The sequence below is a fragment of the Diplotaxodon limnothrissa genome, linkage group LG9 (assembly GCF_057381915.1).
Source record: "Diplotaxodon limnothrissa isolate DT_005_m linkage group LG9, D_limnothrissa_male_GT1.1, whole genome shotgun sequence".
Classification (NCBI taxonomy): Eukaryota; Metazoa; Chordata; class Actinopteri; order Cichliformes; family Cichlidae; genus Diplotaxodon; species Diplotaxodon limnothrissa.
In genome coordinates this window covers 26,413,926-26,434,975 of record NC_140604.1, presented here as the reverse complement: position 1 = coordinate 26,434,975, position 21,050 = coordinate 26,413,926, and the positions used below count along the sequence as shown (strand labels likewise).

The 21,050-nt window shown below is 43.2% G+C and overlaps 1 protein-coding gene across 2 annotated transcripts; it reads right to left on the bottom strand.

Annotated features, from left to right (window-relative positions):
* Positions 1-584: 584 nt before the first annotated feature.
* sulf1 (sulfatase 1) lies at positions 585-20,746 on the bottom strand. Of its 2 annotated transcripts, XM_085362404.1 has the most exons (19): positions 20,529-20,746; positions 19,898-20,137; positions 19,059-19,210; positions 16,241-16,410; positions 13,494-13,644; positions 13,229-13,404; positions 12,947-13,075; positions 12,347-12,403; positions 10,390-10,516; positions 7,712-7,925; positions 6,934-7,180; positions 6,750-6,846; positions 6,560-6,654; positions 6,293-6,364; positions 5,364-5,536; positions 5,033-5,175; positions 4,672-4,795; positions 1,063-1,534; positions 585-1,026 (listed from the first exon to the last, which is right to left on the bottom strand). In XM_085362404.1, the coding sequence occupies exons 1-19, from the start codon at positions 20,701-20,703 to the stop codon at positions 585-587; spliced, it is 3,456 nt and encodes a 1,151-aa protein (XP_085218530.1). In that variant the 5' UTR covers positions 20,704-20,746. The 2 variants fall into 2 exon arrangements, with proteins under 2 accessions (XP_085218530.1, XP_085218529.1); XM_085362403.1 differs by having other exon boundaries at positions 585-1,534.
* Between the last annotated feature and the right edge of the window lie 304 nt (positions 20,747-21,050).

The window sequence follows — 21,050 nt, the reverse complement described above, 5'->3', positions numbered from 1 at the left end:
TATTTCATAAAATCTGAGTTCACAGCAGACAGGCAGTGGAGGACCAGGGTCGTTATTTTTTGGGTGGGGAGGGCTGTTTAAAAGTGCTTGTGGATTGTGATGAGAGTTTGTTGCGACTGGGCAGGACTAGGATAAACTGATGAATGGAGCGTAACTAACTCGATGCTAATCACCCATTTAGAGATGGTTTAACCACTCACACCGTTTTTCATAAAAACATATTAAAAACATCAATGGTGTTGTTATCCATGTGGAATTCAGCATTTTTAATTCCAACACTTAAGTTTAGCTGCATTAAGGCTTTTTTTCTAAAAAAAAAAAAATTTTATATATATATATATATATATATATATATATATATATAATTTTTTTTTTTTTTGAGGAAAAAGAAACATAACACTGTTTACTAATAATTGTAGGCAACAGTAAAAAAATAAACAATAACTTTAATACTCATTATACAACTCTGACTGACTGAGGTGGCATTATTCTTTTTGCTTCGCTCTTGGCTAGCACTCCTTAGTCACCGTGTCTTTATGGTGACCGGAAGTTTATTGGCTGGCTGGCCAGAGCGTGAGTCTGCCTCAGAGGGTCTGACTGGAGGGTTGAGGCAGAGAGCCGCTGGCCTCGTAGTCCAAGGTGATGGGCAGAGCTGACTGAGGCAGCACCACCCTGACACTCTGTGTGCTAGTCTGTGTGGTGGGGATGGTGGTGGTGGGAGGGCTCCCTGTGGTGCCAGCTTGGACCTTAGGCCTCAGAGTCTGCGAGACAAAAGGGAGAAAGCCTTGGGCGTGGAAAATATCATCCTCCTCTTCAGGGTCCAGGTTATGACTAAGACCCTGCGGGCTGATGGTCTTTCGGTGACCGGGGCCGAGTTCTAGCTGGGCTCGCAGGCTGTTGTGAGTACGCAAGAGATCATCGTGTCGCGTTTCGAGTTCTGTCAGCCCATTCCCGCTAAACGTTTCGCCTTCAATCTCCTCAAGCAGCTGCGCCCACGTATCGCTGTGGAGGACATCCCTGCCTCTACTCAGACCTGGTGATGATATCACTGCTGATTTTGACATAACGGACGTCTCAGGTCCGCTTACAAGCCTCTCGGGAAGGTCGTTGACAGCAGGCTCCAGTTTCTGTTCCAATGTGGGCCTGGGTGTGGGTCGTGCCGATGGTATTTTGCTGGGGATGGGGGTGGTGAGGCGAGTCTCTGTGACTAAGCCCGGCCAGACGTCACTGGCAGAAGCCAGCTCTTCTCCACTGCCCACTTCAAGCCCTCCACCCCCGGCCCCGGAGCCCAGCTCTGGCAGGGTGGAGTCGTCAAGCTTATGGGTTTGGTTGTTAAAAACGTGTCGCAGTGCAAACATTTTATCTACATCCTTCTGGAAGTTGTCCCAATTCTCTGGGCTGGGGCTGTAGTCAGGCCTACATTCATACAGGCTTTCGTTTATGCTATACAAATCCTCCAGTCCCTGCCAGTTCACCTCCTCATCTGTCAAGTTGGGTAGCTTAACCTTGTTGTCCTTCCCATATTGGCTGTGTGCTGTCAAAGAAAGAGAGAGACTGTGAGGAGCAGAAAAATACGGGGAGCTCTTTTCAGGTTCACTCAGTCGGCATGCAGTCACGCTCAGCTCCCATCTTTCACCAAAGCAGCCAACGTATAGGAGTCTGAGGCCTCAAGCAACACACACACGCTTCAGAAGTAGCATTAGAAAAACACAGTATTCACCCTGAGCTCAAGCCATGAGTAGTGCAAACACATGCTGGCTTTTTGCTAATTCAGAATAAATAAAAAAAAGTCTGAGGAAAAACAAAAATATTCAATGATCCATTATAATATACTAACAAGTAATATGTAATGATATAGTTAATGAAGGGCCTGGGCTCAACTGAAATGCAAAGTCAGGCAACCTGGAATAAAAGAATGTAATGGCAGAGGAAACAAAAAGATGGTCAACAAACAAAAGATGAAACTCATGAAGCAAAGTAAGAGAAAGTGCTCGGTAATTCCCAGGAAAAATGAGAAAGGAATTCAAAATGCTACGAAGAAACAAAAGTAGCAGCAAAAGCCAAAATCAAGAGTTTGTCTCAGTTTGATAAGTGCAAGAAAAGAAGCGTCAGAGCCGCTTTTGGTTGACCGTCCTCGTGGAATCGGCTCTCTTCAGGACTATTTGCAGCTAGGAAAATGGAGATTGTCTGACATCGGGTTTTTAGGGACTCACAGGAAGGAGAGGCTTGTTCTCCTCTTTGACCATTTTCGATGCTGCTGCCGCCTGGTAAGCAGGTGCCAGAAACAGAGGTCAAAAGTGCAGAGGTCAGTGCCTGGACAGAGAGGTCACGGCAACTCAAGTGTCCATTCTACTGCTAGCTAATGGCCATGAGTAGATATGAAGAGCTATCCTGAATGTCGCGTTACACCGGGACAAAATGGAATGACTGTGGCTGGCATGGCATGAAATGTCGAGTGTTAAAGGAATAGTTTCAAGTTTTGGGCAACTTTATTTTTTGCTTAAGTAAGATGAGGAGATGGATACTCCTCTGTCTGTTTTTACCCTTTGCTTTTGTGAGGATCAAACAAACGAGACATATATTGAGTTGATGAGAGGAGATTCCTGGAAGTCTCTTTCTATTCTTCATGCCTGGCAGGTACACACCATTCAGGGCTGTATATAAGCTTATCTCCCAAAAATGGCAAACTATTCCTTTAATGTCAGGTAGTGATGCATTATGGGGATGATGCGGTATCATGCATTGTCATTTACATGCACTTGATGCTTGGCCTCAAGTAAAGAAATATCCATTATTAAGACTTGGGATTATTCTATTTAAACAGCCATGCTATCCTATAAAAAGATACTAAAATGATCAATATTTTAACATAAGAAACTGATAGAAATGTTTCATCTTGAGCATTGCTGTGAAAACATGTGGCAGAGAGCATCTTAGCTGCTGCAAATCGACAATCCACAGCGAGCAAATATAAAGACAGACTGTGTGCGCAGGATGAAACAAACAAACAAAATATCTGTTATGCTTTGTTAGCGCATTCCCAGCATGCAGCCACAGATGAAGCGTCAGCACTCCGTGTATGACGGATTAATGGGAATGAGGCAGTTGGGCCCATGCAGGTGTTAAAGGGAGGAGAAAAAAAAAAAGCCACTGAAGAGAAACAAAAACTTGGAGAATACCTGTGTGGCTCAAAGCTTCCTCCATCTTTACCTCCTGATAAAAATAAAAGCAGTCGATTGTTAATGTTTTGATTCAAGGAGGTGTGGGAGGGAAACAAACAGATCATTCACACTGAAGACGTCTTCATGCACCGCTCCTATATGCTATGGAGAAACGCAATCATTGGATGATTAGGAGGAGGAGGAGGAATGAGGAGACAATGGAGGAAAAAGTCTGAAAGGTCTTATGACTGGGCTGGGTTTAGAGATGAGGAGATTCAGAGTTAAGTGGTCTGATCAGGCGCTCACTTTACAGGTTATCCCCTTCAAAAGCAAAAAGGATACGAGGTTATCCAGTCAGGTGATTGCTGAGGGTTAAGTCACACATCACAAATAGATTCTGCTGGACCCATTTCACCCCACAGTTAAAATTTTAATAATCTAATTTTCCAACTAAAACATCACTTGATTGAACCACAACAGTAATTTCATTGGTTCACAGAGCTGGCACCATAACTGAGAAAGGGCAGCCAGTGCAAGTAAGAGATTTTCGGTTGTTTTGTGACATGTGCTGGCACGGATTTGACAAGACCAGCATGCCAGCGCTGAAACACAATCAGGTTTCTCAGAGCAGCTTTGGCCGCTCCAGTGCTCCACTCTCCAGCTGGTAATTACAGACATGAAAGTTTTATCCTCGGGACATAAACAACGCAGCCAGTTCATGCCACACACAAACGCTGTATAGCTCAGACTTTACAGGCTTAGGTCATACTGACATTACTTATTAACCGCCTCCATCACTGGGATGTCTTCTTTTAATGATCCTTGGACCAATTGGCGGTGATAAAAATAAATAAATAAATATACTGTGGCTGCCTATAGCACCGATGCGTGACAGGCTCGAATAAAACGACAGCCTCAATTGCTGTGATGACAGAGTCCTCCAAATAATATCCCTAACACTCGGTGACTCACAAAGGGGAAGATTGGCCACGATGCACAACTGTAACCTGGCCCTGTATTTTTCTTTTTTCTTTTGATAAATTCAGAATATATTCCAGTAGAGTGGGAGATCCTGAGCTGAAAGACAAGTCACAGTGCACGTGTAGGTGTGTGGGTATATGAGAAGAAAACACAGGAAACAAAGGGAATGCATATCTCAGTGATGATTACTTGACCTCCACCTGAAATTTGAGCAAACTGAGTGGATCGTCCCCAAACACATGCACCATGCAGATATGTACAAACACACACAAGACCGAGACTGAGACAGATTCAAACCACAGAAGACTGGAACACAAATATTATCACATCGTCCCTCGGATTGTGAGTTATATTAACGATACCACTTGTTACACGCTTCAGTCAGTCTGTTTCTTCTGTGTGTAGAATCTGTTTCTGTCTTTATTGGCATCACAACCACCACTAAACCCAGTTCTTCACTCAAACGGGGAACAAACAGACTGAAAGGAGATTCTTTTATTTTAATTACTCTTTTTTTTTTTTTTTTTACCTGTATCCAAGCCTTTAGGGCGAGGGTTACACTGCTTGTATCCTTGACAACTCCTCATCTCCATGAGCTGGGCATGGAGTGTGTTCAGCACCTCTCGATCCACTGCATATACTGCGTTGGTAAGCTGCCAACACACACACACACACACACACACACACACAGACACTTGTTTTATTGTCATGATGTTATATCTTCTTGTTATATTCCCATGTAAACACCTGCAAAATTACTAACAGCACCTGTTCTTTAATAGATGAGTTTTATAACGCAGGAGCCAATGAAAATTGTTTAAGAGTGACAAAGCAGACAAACGCAGTGAGAGAGAGCACAGCTGACTGATTGTAGACAGATGTTCACCCACCTGGTAGGGGTCACTGTTGAGGTCAAAGTACTCCAGGAAGCCGGTGGAGAATTCGCAGAAGAGCGTGTTGTGGGTCTCGTTGATTGTTCGCAGGCACCAGTACGTGTTGTTGTTGGAGCTGGTGCACGCACAGAATGCCCCCACTACGAAATAAATGACACAGCTGCTGCCGTCAGTCCTAATCCTGACCATTATTTCAGGCGAAAACGTGAAACTCATTAAATGAATGGAAATTTTACGAATGTTTGACAACCAGATCTACATCATGTTAAACGCTGATCAAACAATCATTATCTCGCTGATGTTTGGAGACTGAAGCTAATAAACGCACGTGTCCAGAAGGGAGCCGTCTGCCAGTGGTCATTGTTATGCGTGAAGCAAGTGAGGCCTGGAAGGCTGCAGTCGTCGCCATTCCTCTGGCGCTTCTTCTCCTTCCTTTCCTTCTTTCTCCTGCGGATCTCGTTGTACAACTGGGCCTTCCCGTCTATGTCCCGCGCAGCCTCTCTGTCAGACAGAAACGTGAGAGAGGATTACAAAGGCATGACGCAAACATGACATCAGCCCCTACCCTCCCTGGTGCAAGTAACCGCAGTAATTGGGGGGATACAAAGGGGACTTCCAGAAGGCCTCACTGATGCCAGGCTATGACAGCCTGTTTACTTTCATGTTTGAGGCCTTACTACAGTATTTCCAATTTTCTCTGGAATGACATTCTAGCCACTGTCCCCTCTTCCTCCAGCCCGAACACACGGCAGGCACTGCGAGAAACAGCTGCTTTACATAAGCATAATCGGTTCCCAGTGTTTCCTGGTGCAAGCCGATCACTGTGTTTGAGGGACTAACTGATTTCCCTCTCTGCTGGATCATTCTGTCTTTCCATGCAACTCAATCACTTCCAGACACACAATGACAACATCTGCTTTGTCATTTAAAGTCTATTGAGGGACCATTTATAGATGGCATGCCTTCTTTAGAAACCTGTGTGTATTTTAGGATCGCATACATCATTAACACACCAAAGTAAACGTACATGATGGAGTGTTTCAACTGTGATCTACAAAGCAACCGAAAATGAAGATGAGCTTTAGTGATGGATTCGTGCAGGGACCACCATGCAGATGTACGGTTAAAGAGCATTACAGCACACACCATTTGCACATTTTCAATCAGTTGCAGATTTCATGGTCAGTGTTAACTGAAAGATAAAATGCTGAAACTAAACAGGGCAAACTCAGAATTAAAAGGGGAAGAGAAACTCACTTAAACGGATGGAGTTGATCATTCCTGCTCTTCAATCTCTCTGCCTTGTTTCTGTGTCCTTTGCTATAATAGCTGTTTTTTATGAACAGAAAAGGGACCGTGGAAGAAAAGTTGTTTTTTTGTTTTGTTTTTTGTTGTTGTTTATTTTTTAATCCATGTAATCCAGCAGGGTTTGGAATAAGGCCTAAAACAAGCTTTAAAATCAACTTTTCCAACAATACTGGAGATATAAATGCATTTTTTAAAGTGAAATTATAAGTGACTGACCTCTTCTTTCCACAGTCACAATCATCTGGCCGTGTCCTCTTCAGATGACCTCTTACTTCTCGCAGTTTTTTCATTTTTTCTTGAAGTGCTTCAATCTAGAAATACATAAGCAATACAACCAATGACCTTTGATAAAAACAAATATCCAGAAAACTGTCCAAGAGCCTCATATTGAACCTCATACACTCACCTCCTGGTCCACATAGCTCTTATGATCCTTCCACGCTCTGGGGGACTGGTAGATTTCTCTCTCGCAGTGGACGCTGTCGTTCACGAGGATGTAACACCTAAAAAAGATGCAAAAACACCCCCTGCTGTATTCTACTTTATTGACGCAGAGAAATGTAAGTGAGAGGGGAAATTTGATTGCTTACTTGTGGGTAACTTTCACAGAGTTCAGGTATCCGACTGCATTTGTATCATCTGCCAGCATTTCCTCTGAACCGTCGTCAGACCCCAACTCATATTCTGGTTCCTCTGGGTTGTAGTGACGCTTGGAGATGACACGAGGACGGACAGCTGACTGATCATCTGCCTGAAGGTCAATATCATATATTTGACCTTCAAACTCCACAGACAGAGACCTGGCAGGTCGAGTGTGGACGAAGCGTGGGCGATAACCTATTATAAAGAAAAAAGGATGCTATGTATTTCTTTTTACTCTCATTTCCACCTCATTTCAACATCGCAATGAAGTAAAAGCCAGCATCCTAATACACCAACTGATTTTTGGTAGGATATCCTATCTGGATCTTTAAGGCTTATTACATGTTCATACCATTGTTGTACTATTTCCAAGACACATCAGAGGGCATCAGACCATTTGATAACAAAGCCCCAACAGCCCACGCATGCACAAAGGCACGTCCAGAGCATACATTCCAGGACCTGTTGAACAATGTTTGCTTTTTCCATGCATGGGTCTCGCTAGAGCATAAAAAATCCATTGCCGGGAATAAAAACTTGAGGCTTTAAAGATTTCTCTTTCTAGTACTGAGAGACAGACATTAATGGGACTTTTTAAGAAAACAAAAGCTCTTGTTTTTGAAGTGAAATAATCTGACACACATGTATATGCATTTTGCCATGGTTTCAATTAAATCACTGTCCCTCTATATTACAAGAAGAAAGAGCAGGTTTGGGTATACTCACGGCGGCTTGTTGAGGAAGGAAACTGTCGGTGGGAGCGGCGTTCGGTCTTGGATCGTTTATACTGTGCGTCTCCACAGTCGCAGGCCCTCTCCCTTTTGTCGTAACTGTCACGGGGCTTTAGGCTGCGGGCTCTCTTCCTGGAGCCTTCTTTGGAACCACCTTTACACTTCTGTATCCTCCACTTCCCTGTGATCTCCTCAACGCAGTGCCATTTCTGCAGAAAGAATTACTTTTGGTAGCACAATAGGCTTGCAAAAAAAAAATAAACCAAAGTTTCCTTGCAACAGCAATGAACACATCTTATTTTATTTCTTTTTGGGTATGGCTAATTAGTGCCTTAGATGTTAATGATATGACAGCACAATTTGAGATTTCACAACTAAACCTTTAAGAAAATGAGCACATGCTTCTAACAGACATATCAGAGCCTGTGGGAAAGAACGGCATCAAAAAGCAGCGAGAAAGATCAACCAAAACTAAAACATGAGGCGAATTGGGTCTGTCTGGTTTCTGGAAAACAAAGCGGAGAGCCATATCGTTTTCACATTGGGTATGTCCATACTATGTGCGTCACTAGGGTAATTGTGTAAATACATGTCCATACAATCGCAGACATCCCCCGCGCCATTTCCCAACATGAATTCACGCTGGGAAAAGAAAGTTTTGAAGCTAATTGCTGTGAGTAGTGCCGCTTGTTGGGTCTCGAGTAAACGAAAGAGACACATCAGTAAAGTTTGGTATAGATGATGAGGGCTGAGTGTGGGAACGAGGGTCCAAACAAAGGGCTATAAGTCAGATCGGGTTCCTTTTGGAAGAGCTTACAGACCAAACAGGGCTGTTATATCAGCATCAGACAAGACGTGAGAGCGAGAGAGAGAGATGTATTGTCACTGGAGGACGAGAACAATCTCCATATTTCTTTCTCCTTCTCCCTCGCCCTACTGCGAGTGCTTTAAAGGTATAAGAGTATCACTGCAGCAGCAGAAAAGCAGAATAATATAATATAGAATTTCAGGATTTCATCCTGAGACCGATCCATGTTGAGATTTTCCACTGTGCATATTAACAAAATAAGATAACTGTAATCAAATTTGTTAGCATGGATGAAAAGGAGAGAAAAAGCATTTGTTTGCTTTGAGCAAGAAACACTTTACTGGCCTCCAGGTTGCTTATATGAAGGTATAGTTAAACCATTAATAAGAAGCTACTTGCAATCAGTGTTGGTCAAGTTACTTGAAAAAAGTAATCAGTAACTAATTACTTCCCCCCAAAAGTAATCCTTTATTTTACTGATTACTTATTTTCAAAAGTAATTAATTACTTAGTTACCTTTTAAAAACATGATTTACTACCTGAATAGGTGATAAAGCGATAGATCTTTCAGCCCAATTCTACTTTTTCTGCGTAATCCATCATAGAAAATGTAATCAAATGGAAAAGTCTCTTTTTAAAACTTGTTTTAATCTTTTAACTTTATGCATCAAGCAAACATTAAATTATATGCATCATTCTCTGACTGGAAGAAATTAGTTTAACATTTAAACCTATTTTCTGCACATTCCAGCACATAAAATAAAATATTTTTTTGTGTTTACACTCAGTCTTTCAAATAAGTGCAAGTGAAACACAGCAGAAAATAAATAAAATCAAAGACTCAGCGGTCCTGTTGCTCTATTTTCACCTGTATAGTAGGCGGATGTTTTCCCTGGTGCAGGTGTGCCGCAGCGGTCAGTGGAAGAATCCGCGAGTTTGTCTGTGAATTTCCCTGGTAGCGCACTGGGTGCTTGCACGGAAGTTTAGGGGTTTTTTCACTGTAAAAAAAGTTTTCTTCCCACGCAGTGAACAGCGGACGCTAATGTTTTTGTCACTTTTTACGGAATCAAACTTAAAGTAAGGTCAGTACTTCCACGCTTTAAACGCTGCACGCTCACACTCTCTCCTGCACTCGATATATTATCCGTTGTTGATCTGCACACAGCTGTTGCCACGAACGTCACGACACTCTCGCAAAAAAAAAAATCACGGTTTTAGTAACGCAGTAACGCAGCGTGCTTACGGGAAAGTAACAGTAATCTAATTACCTTTTTTGCAATAGTAATCCCTTACTTTACTCGTTAAAAGATAAAATACGTTACTTGTAACGTATTACTGCCCATCTCTGCTTGCAATCACTTCAACACACTAGATGTACTTATGAGCACATATGATGAGCTTTCACTTGCATTATATGATGCAGTATACACCTCTGATGCCTATTGCTCCTGTTAATAACTCATTGTTATACACACTGTGAGGTGTTCGTTATGATGGATCTGGACTGCATTAGCCAAACCCTTATAAATCTCTGTGATTGAATACTACAGGACATTTGTAATAATTTGTCTTATTCTGGCCTGTCTGTTCCGGGGCCACAACCTCTACTATTTGGCTGTTGCTCTGCCAGAAAATTCATGGGCATAGATCAAAGGGATGTACCAATTAGCGCACCACAAAACGGTGTAAAGCGGTCCAATTATAAACCAGTTGTGGCTTTGTAGAACAGTTCAAAAGGCAGCTAAGAGGTCACTTCAAAATAATTGCATCGGCTTACTTTAGTGGATATATCAGGGCACTCATGTGGTCAAAAGGTTGCAGAAAAAAGAAATGCGCTTGTGTGCAAATGGGTGTTTCTCCTTTACCTGTCCGGGCTGTTCACACGGTGTCTGGAATTCAGCCTGCTGGCAAGTCTCTCTGACCTTCTTGTACTTGGGGAGACTGTTGCTGTGTTGAGTACTCGCTGAGTCGTCCTTTTTTCTCAGGATCTTCCTACACGACAAAACAAGGAAAGCAAAACCATATCAAATGGTGAGTGACGTCAAATGGCGTCAAATTCAACTGCCCTGTCCCCTTTTCCTTTACAACCACCACCACAAACACTGGCTAAGTCTCTGCTACGGCCATGCCAACACCACTGTCCTTCCTCTTCCATTATACCTCGACTAGCCACAGCAGTCACAGACAGAATGAAGATGCCAGTGAGGCACAGAACAGCCTGTCCCCTTACACAGGAGGGCCACTGCAGTGTTTAATTTTTTGTTGCCGTCTTCTTTGGCTGGAACCAGCCAATGTTCACACGCTAGCTTGGCTGACGTATCTTGCCTTCAGCCAAGAGTGATTAAAGAGCAAACAGTTGTTAAAGACCCTCCCTGATTGCTGCATTACGTAGATGGAGTTTTAAACAACACAGTCAGTCCCAGCTGTCATTCAGCATTTCACAGGCTCAGATGTAGTACTGTAAGGTTATGTGAGGTTATTAAATCAGACAACATATCACATGACTGGTGCAGGAACTGCAGATAAAACTTCGACTACTGTATTTGTGTCAATAGAGTCAAGTTAATGGAGGCTAATCTTATCACTTAAAGAAAAGTGGACCTGTGGACGTCATTTAAAAAAAGTTTAGAGTTTAACTGAGAAACAGATTTAAAAGTCAGCAGGCTGCTGGCCGACATGAGCAGCAGTAAAGCTAACAAAAGCTTCTTTTATTCTCTTGATAACGTGTGAGAAATGATAGCGGTGATGTAGCAGTAACAGCAGCTGTAAAGAAGAATGTGACAATGTAATATACAATATTTTTCATTTTAATTTTTCTCCTTTTACACAGTTAGACTGTGCTGCCAGCACAATCTGCCTTCAGCCAGTGATTGTTCTCTTGCCTGTCGTTTTCATACGAGTGCCCTCATGGCTTTCTTTTCTTGTTTCTTCAACCTATGTTTTTTTTTAACCCTCGGGCAACTGTATATCATAAAGTCGAGCTTGACGGGATTATTTCTCTCCTCGGTTGTCATGTTTCTGTCAGTGTACCTCTGGCGTTAGCACAGCGAAGCATGTTCATTGAACAAAAGTGGACTGACAGCTTGGAGGTATCATTTTCTGCGACATATATCTTGTGGCAGAGGAGGTTAAATAAAGAACTGACAGGGTTTGTGAAAGGACACACACTGGATGGAATCAGAAAACAGCCTTGGGGAAATAGTCAAGTGTTTTCTGCAGTGTGGCTCTTGCATTCCACACTGGGAAAGCTGGTGACATGTCCTGTGAGTGGATTGAGTGTGAGGCTTCCAGCTATTCCTCAGGTAACATCATCCGGAGCTTGGCTAGCCTTTGTTTATTTTGTGTATGTCTAGTCCTCCCATGTTACTGAAATGTATCTTCCTCCTGTCTCCATCGATGCAAGCTAAGTCAAGTTTAGGACTATGATCTAGGATTGTGTACTTAATATATGCAAGCCCCCCTCCCCTCCGAGGAGACAAAGACTCGATAGCTTTTCTTTTCTTTTTTCCCCCCCTAAATGACCTGGTTACATGTGTCAGCGCCCCTTGCGTGAACTGTCATAATTTTCCAGGAATTTTAGCTTCGCCAAACAACTTACAACACTTTCAATTGGTTACACACTGCCGTCCAAGCCGAATGTGGTCAGGAAATGTCTGTCAGATAACAAATAACCGGGAAAAGCAGATGCGTTGCTCGAAAAGGGAACACGCACCGAGCCCTGCACATTTCGGGTTCATTTAAATGTTTTCATCAGGTTTATGTGACACACAGTGACACGGATGTGTTTGTGGTGTGGAAAGGGAATAAAGAAAGCCGGTTTACCCTCGCTCCACAAGGAATGTGTCCCTCCAGACTTTGGGTTTCCGGTTTGGTTTGAATCTGGGAAAACAAAACATACAAAGTTTATAAGCTTCATATGGCCTATGCACTCACTATCAGCAACAGCACGGTGGGAACAAAGCTAGTCAGAATTATGGAAGTTGATCACAGCAAGAACAGGACCTTGCGGGCGTAATGCTCTTTTAGTATTAAAGGGATTGTGCTAAGTTTTTCTGTAAAAACATTTTCGTGCAGATTTATTATAAATAGTGCAAGGCACAATAACCTTGCATTCCTTTTATACACTGTTAGTACAGTGGGTTTGCTGGAGACAAAAAATGATTCAGTTTGCAAACAAATTCTACAGGAAACCTCATAAAGAAGAAACTCAGTGTTTCCCAGCCAAAGTCCCACAGCCAAGGAAAATCTGCCAAATTGCCCCAAACCCACTCTGCCCAGCTGGAGCAAAAGCCATCATTTTGGCTATGGAAATTTGCATTTGCTCAATAGAAGTCAATAGAAAGAGTTGTTGCACATATGCACGCTGTGGAATTACATGTACATAGTATCCATTACAGCATGGCATAATGGATCCACACAAACCTGTTGCCAGTCCGTTCCTGTTCCAGCAATTTAAGGATGGGCTTTCCATCCATGTCTGGAGGGATCTCCAGTCCAGCAATGTGGAGAAATGTGGGAGCCAGGTCAATGTTTAGCACCAGATGAGGGTTTCTGGAACATTACAAGCGTGAAAGACATTAAGTTTCAAGTGATAAAACTGATGGATTGAAATATCAGAAGTTTACTCAAAGAAGACAACAAGAGTGCAGCAAAGACTTACTGAATGTTTTTATAGTAACAGAAAAAATGTGCGTAATTACTTACACTGCCCCAGGCTCCACATTCGGTCCTCTCATGAAAAACGGTACACGGATATCAAAATCATATGGCATTGACTTGCCCTTGACCAACCCGAACTGACCAATGTGGTATCCATGGTCTGCTGTATAAATGATGTAAGTGTTGTCCAGTTCGCCTGTTTCCTCCAACATGTCATAAATCTGTGTGAAAAAAAGCATCAGTAAAATGATCCATGGTAGATTACTCAATTATTTACAGTAACTACATATCCATTAATAATTACTCATACCTTCTGCACTGAATCATCCACAGACATAAGCGTCTGTAGCCTTTTCCGATGCAGGAAGTTGGTGAACTCCATGTGGATCGGTTTCATGGGGCCCGTGTACTGCATGATCCAATGTTTGTCCATATTGGGGGCATAGTTGTAGCTCGGGGTGCTGAAAGGGCAAAAGGAAAGGAGAAAGGAGACGGGTATGTTAAAAAAATGCATTATTTGGGTTTCATTGTGTTGCCGTTTAACTCGCGTAGAAGTCCGAAAAACATTTTGGACGTGTCCACATCAGAGCGCCTAACAGCCAAACATTTAAGATGCCAAAAACACCTGTCTGCTACTTTTCACAAACCTCTGCTCAGCAGCAGGTGTCACAGTTGTCCACTGTGCTTGACAAGCATCAATAGCCGCTCAGTTTGCTGGGGGAAAATGTCTTAATACTTTGCACCCAGCACCTTGACTGTTTTTCCACACCTCTCTCAGACCAGATCTCTCCTCCTCACACAGACACAAGTCTCCTCGCTTCACTACACTCCTGGCAAAGACGAGTCATTTGAGGGTTGGCACATGCTTAAGAAAATAATAGGTCCAAAAGTCGGGTTTGCAACAACTTCTGGTCTAAAAAAGCAAAGAAGTCATGCTCATTTGAAATTGGGGAATTACAAGACTGGACAAAGGCAAGACAGAGAGAAAAGTGCTTGCGTTTGTCAAGTTTGTGTTCAGCTGAAGGAAAGTGTTCCCCTGCTTGCAGTAAAGGGAAGCGGAACATCTGATGTTGTGCAAATCTTCTGCAGTTGAAAGCAAAATAGCACACAAATTATATACACTAAGTATATATAATGTACGTAGAAACCCACAGAATCTCAGTAGCAGTGAAGTTGTGTCCCTTCAGCTTTAAGTAATCCACTTTATAAATGAGCAGCTTCTACCCCTGAATAAACAGCCCAAGCCTCAAAATCTGCGTACTTAATGAAGACTTGCTTTGGGAGCTACTTTGTCCTCAGTGACTGAGCTGCCTTCTGTCCTCGTCTCCTCAGGACTGCTTTGTGAGAAGGGTGAACTCTTCACCCACTTAGCAGGCGGTCTAATAAGACCCACAAAGGGACCCGTTTCTGGGCAATGGGCCACCAAGGTATGGGGGCGCTGAGCACCAGGGAACCAGGAATGTAGATGTCAGTGGAAAGACGCCAGTCCGTAGCAGAGGTCACACCTGCATACTGTTGCATATAGTGCAGGTCTACCTTATTGTCTACATTATCCTTGGCTTACAGGAGCACTCCATGCACCCTAAAATGCCTCCTAACCTTAAAACATTAGGAGGCACGCTTGAAGATGAGAGAGTTTCCATAAAGCAAGTTTTTAATCTATGGCCAGAATAGCATCTATCACTCCCTGCAGGGAAAGACATGCCATTGACAAACCGCACCAAATCTACGGTGTTTAAAATAGGTCGGGAACATACTTCGCATCTGAGAGAGAGTAAAAGCACCTGAGGAATGTTAATGACATTAACATCAAACCATCCCCAGCTACTGGTGCTGTCAAAAGCACAGACGCTTGTTTTGATTTATGAAGCGGCTCCTCCTTAACTGCCACGCGGTCTCTTTCCATCTCTGTGCATAACACACTAGCTGTAGATGGCATCTACTACAAAGTCATCTTTCCATAATCCAATTTAAAATGGAACAGTGTCAAGAATATCCCCATCTATAAAAAGAAATTTTTGAACATCGGAAAAAAAGTGTTTCCATAGCTGTTATGAAAGTTTATAGTCAAACAAACACCCAACCATGCCAACCACCTGGGCTCTCCTTAGTACCACTTAATCTACACAAACACACACACAATAACTGGGGCAACCCCTTTAGTCACTCGTGGGCCCCAGCTCCACCCCCTTCACCCGGAGACTCAAGCTAAAAATAAATTAATAATGTCACAAAGGGTGTTCCAGAGCGCACAATGCATTCCTCTGGTCCTAGGAGCTCCAGGGCGAAACTGCTGATTGATATGGATGGGGTCAGGAAGTCCTTTGCGAATTGCACAGGCGGGGAGGAAGGGGTAAGCAGAGCGAGCTGGAAAGAGAGAAGGAGATGACACTGGGAAACAAGGAGGGAGAAGTAAACAGAGTGATAGAAACAGAGATATACAGATAGAGAGACAGAGGGGTAGTATAAATAGATGACAAAGTTAAGTGTGACAGAAAGTGAGAGGCAGGAACACTAAAACCTCTGGGAAACATAAAGAAAAGGGAGTATTGAGTCTTCAAGTCCAAATCTAGTTCTCTAAAACACCATGCCTCCACACATTGAGCCGTGCAGTGAGGCAGTAGGGCTTGGTGCCAGTGAAACAACCCAAAGTACTGCAGCTTAACTCAATGAGAGCTGCTGGAGGCCAGTGTGGGTTTGGCATAGAGCACAGTGCTACGTTAAAAAACCATTCCCGATCTTCCCTATGGTATGTGCCTCAGCTACTCTTGGATGATAAATCATTTTGATTTCACGCTTGCCAAGTCCTCGCCCCCAGCGGCTTCAGAGCAACCTGTCATCTCGTGGGGATTGGGGTGCATACTTACTGTAATAATGTTAGGCAAACCAAATCGCAAAAACTCAATTTAGCTGTTAATGAGACAAAGGCTGAAATCAAAATCTGGGCCCTAAACACTCATTTTTCATTCTTCTCTAAGGCTACAATTCCTGTGTCAAAACCCTGATTAGTGTATATGTTTGAGCATGTATGATAATGTGAGCCTCAGTATTGCTTACATGTGCTGCGAAGCATTCGGGAAGAATTCGGCATACTGTGGCGCCGAGTCTTCTGGGCCGTGAGGAGCAGCGTGACTGACGACCATCATCACGGGACGGTGCGGGTACATCTTCTTGGACATGCGGAAGAAGCTGATGCTGTCGTTGGTGATTAGGTCAGTGAAATAGTCCTTTGAAAGAAGAGCAAAAATAAGGCCCGTTAAAAGGGCGAAAAGTCTAAAAGAAAAAACCTAGAAATAAATATGGAACTGAGGGAAAATATACACCAAAAAAAAAAGAACATAAATTACACAACACATGCTTTCATAACTCATTTGCAGTCCAATCACCGTGACATGTTGCTTGCCTTCGTCTAGTCACTTTCAAATAAACTGAGAGGGGCCATTGGGGATATGAAGTGGGGCCATTGAGTACACTACGGTACCAATCTGTCGAGTCAACAGCTGGCAGCTTGCCTGTGTGTGTGTGTAAATGAGTGTGCGTATGTGTATACAGTATGTGGGCAGTTGCCTCATCAGTGAATCTCTGCACTATTGAATGTGACACCACTTGATGGCGAGGGGCCAGGCCCTTTTAAATAGCATGTTGTGATAAATTTGCTTTCTGCTAACTTCATTTTATTTCGCTCACTTTCTGCTACATCTCCCTGCTTCCTTTTGTCTTTTTCACACAAAGTGACATCAAAATATCTTTTAAGAAACTGAGATATTGGCTTTGGGTAATATAAATGGTAAATGGACTGGTTATTATACAGCGCTTTTCTCCTCTACCTAAGCACTCAAAGCGCTTTATACAATTTGCCTCATTCACCCATTCACACCATTCATACAAGCACTTTTTCTATGCTTCTTCTATCTGACATTTACACACATTTATACTCTGATGGATGCATGGGAGAGCAACTTGAGGTTAGTATCTTGCCCAAGGATACTTGGCATACAGACCGGAGCAACCAGGGATCAAACCAGAAAGTAGACTCAAGCGCCAACAACAGTTCTCAAGATGCCAAATGCTGTGTTTCTCTAAATTAAACACCACAGGCAAAGAGAGAACAACTGGATGAATGTGAAGAGCTTAGACACAGGAAATGTGAAATTGTCACAACACTGTACAGCAGTCCCACCTTGAACTGAAATTACAGTAGCATTCGCCAAGTTTCCAAGAGAAGACCAACCATTGTACCTGTTGTTGCTGCCTGGCATACAACAAATGAAAGGGAGTGCCAGGCTGAGAATCAAAGGGTAACGGGTGATTTCCTTGAAATGTCAGAAGTGGGTTTGGCTGATTCATCTTGTCTAATAGGTTTTACAGCTAGACCAGCTTTAATGGCCTGGCGGCTGTACATGCCCGTGGAGGCCGATGATTATGTGCACATGGCAAAGCACCGCCGTGCACTTTATGTTGCCAGCTCCCAAATCTGAGCCACTGCTGCTGAGAGCTCTGGCAGGTCAGAAGGAAGTGACAGTGTCGTGGGGAATGCCTGGCCAGTGACTATAAAATAGTCAGGGAGGTGAAGAATATCACTTTTCCCTTTTGGAGCTGATTGGTAATAGTAAGTGGCACTCACCCAACGGCACCCCATTAGTACATGGTTTCATTTTCCCAAATCGTTCATCTATTTAATTTGTAATCCTCATAAGTTTTTAAATGACCTACAGGACAGCCAATGCACCAGTGTTTTATAGGTTTACATTTACAACATTTATTGTTTTTTCAAAGTTACAAGATTGCACATCTGTCAAATTAGCAGTGAGACACTTTATAATATCACAGCTGTTAGAGTTGTTGCTCTACTGTCATGGGATTTGATATTGATGGATGATATTCTGAAACTAAATCTCACTCAAGAGTGTTTGACAAAACCCTTAACCTCAATTAACTCATCCTCCTACAGAAGAAAAATCAAACAGGACCTAACTGGATGAAATCACACAGGGTCTGTAGCTTAATCAGTGTCATGATGTGCAAGATGCACTCTGCACAGATACTCTGACCTTCTCACCCCATCCAAACCTAAAGAACTGCGGTTGTCCTGGTGGCAGCAGGTTGATGGGCTTTGGCAGTAAACAGAAAATATTGTGTCCATTTGGTTGTAAACCACAATCTGCTGACCAAGTCCGTGTCATGTAAACACACCGGCCCAAGCCTGTGGGTAATTTTACACCTTGGTCCAAGTTGGCAGAGAAGTAGCAATCCAAACATTTGTTTGCCCATCTCATAGGCCAGCCCGCCACATGGATTTCTTGTATATCCAGCACTGTGCAACCTAGGGAGATATTGGCACGGACTTGCGAAAACAAACTGACAGCTCTTACAAAAACATTTGGGGAAGATTGATGACCGATGCCATCTAGAGCTACAAAAAGACAGTGTAACCACAGTCATCCCCCAGCAGTAGCAAACAGTGGTGTTACAGCACAAAGTCATTCTGCAAAACTTGATAGTGAGACACAAAGAGGAAGAATAAGAGTGAGAGACAAAAACAAGTGCAGGTCAGTTTTTGTCACAAGTTGTCAAGTTGGCTTCTCATAAAGATGCACCAGTTTTATAGCGTCTAAATATTGAGGAAAGGTGCATCATAATAAAAGGATGCTGCAGAAAGAGGAGGCGTCAACTCAGCTCGTTCCCTTTAATCCTCAAGAGAGAATTCCTGCCATCCTGAATCACCACACAGCCATAAGCTGCTTCACTGTCTGTATTTATAAGCGAGTGGAACCTGCAATTTGTCATGTGAAGTCTTAATATTAAGTCATAACGGCAAAACAAATTAGGGACTGAGCTAATAGAGCCTTTTCGTATGAATTATGAGAACACATACCTTGGCATAATCAGCACCATGTTTCTCCTTGTAACCATTCCGACAGACAGTATAATTATAGAAGCGGGAATTTTTGATCAATCCAACCCATTCGCGCCACCCAGGTGGGATGTAGCTGCCATTGTACTCATTGAGGTACTTGCCGAAGAAAGCTGCAGAAGAAAAGATGAGAGAAAGAAGGGAGAGATGGGCCTCTTTTAATATGCAGTTTCTTTATATATGCAGTCTTTACAAGCACTGCTTCCTTAAGGCGATGCCTGTAAAAAAACAAACAAAAAAAACATAATTGTGTGACTGTGCGACTTTATCTGCGCTTATGTGATGTTTAACATTTTTGCTTGTCTCCTTTTCCCTGGATTCTCTGACAACATTCTCGGATAGGCTGGGCAGGAAGCCAGGCTGTCCCAGAGACGGCTAATTGCAGACTAACGCAACGACTCCAAAACCACAAGTCGAGCTGCAGCCCACAGGACCCCACTGAGCTGCCCAGTTCAACGCCTGCCCATCACTCAGGCAGACAGTGTCTGATGAGACACGACATCGACCTGGCACGCTCAACGTGTTTGCATTTCTCACAGCAGACAGCCAGGCAGGCAGGCAGGTTTGTGGAGTCTAGCTTACTGTATAAATTTGCATTGACTAACATATGAATGGCGTTGCCAGGAGGAGATTAGAGCTAGTAGTGACTGACACTCTGTTAATCAGAACCGAGAACCTCATACAGGTGAACCATCGTCACTATCAAAACTGCCATTTTCCATAAATAAATAATAAGAGAACACCACAGGCATGAAATAAAGAGTCCTCAATTATATTTGTGTGAGTGTGTATTCACAAACCTGTTCTATAGCCAGTTTCATTGAGGTAGACTGCAAAGGAGCGCGGCTCATGCTGAGCTTGCCAGGAAGGGGAGGAACAGTTCTCATTGTTGGTGTAGGTGTTGTGGTTGTGGACGTACTTGCCCGTCAGCATGGAAGAACGTGACGGGCAGCACATGGGTGTGGTGACAAAGGCATTGGTGAAAGAAGTGCCACCATCCTCCATGATCTTGCGGGTTTTATTCATTACCTGTAGAGAACCTGGAGGGCGAGGTAACGTGATCAGTGCTGTACAGTTACAGCGAAATCTTATTAAACACACGCAAATACTGTTTTTCACTCGTATTTACTTAATCTGTGATTCAGTGCTCTGAAAGGCAAATAATTACAATTCAGCACACGAGAGACCAGATGGCCATTCCGGTGTGGCTTATGGCCTCTACTTAATATTTAATGTGCCAAGAAAGACTACAGAAGTCCTGATGCAAATCACCACAAAGACAAAGAAACACATTAGAACAGAGAGGATTGAAGACTGGGAAAAACACTGAATTTTAGATAAACTGTGCACTTTTTCTTTTAAATAGGGAAAAAAATTGAAGCCAAATGAAAATTTCCAGGAAGACCAGGGGTTTCTGCCAGGCAGCCTTACCCAACTCAACATCCTGGTCGTCAGTCATGATGAGGATGATGTTGGGCCGGATGTTTCTGCGGTCTCTCTGAATGCGACCTCTGAGGCCCTGAGCCCTGGTGGTGGTGAAGGCCCAGCTGCCTGGAGCCCAATCCAGCGACAGGAGGGCCAACCAGGACAGCCAGTGAATCAGCATGGTGACTGAAACAACAGGCCAGAGGATGGGTAGATGGAGGAGATTAATGGAGAGAAGGGGAGGGAGAGAACCAGCCGGGCCGCTCACTCACACTTGTGCAGCTCTTGCAGCAGTGATGGACTGTGGGGAGACAAGAGGGGGAAATGTATGGAGACATTACAACAATAAGCATGGTGGGAGGTGAAACTTTAGGGTCAGTTTTGCAGTAGTGGAAGAGAAAACTGCATTGCACCTGCAGAAAGCCAGAATCCCTGTTGGAACATTTAAGCACATTTACTTCAGGTAACTTCTGTGCAGATGGTCACAAATCACACTCAAACAGAACAGTTTATCCATAAACAGGGAAG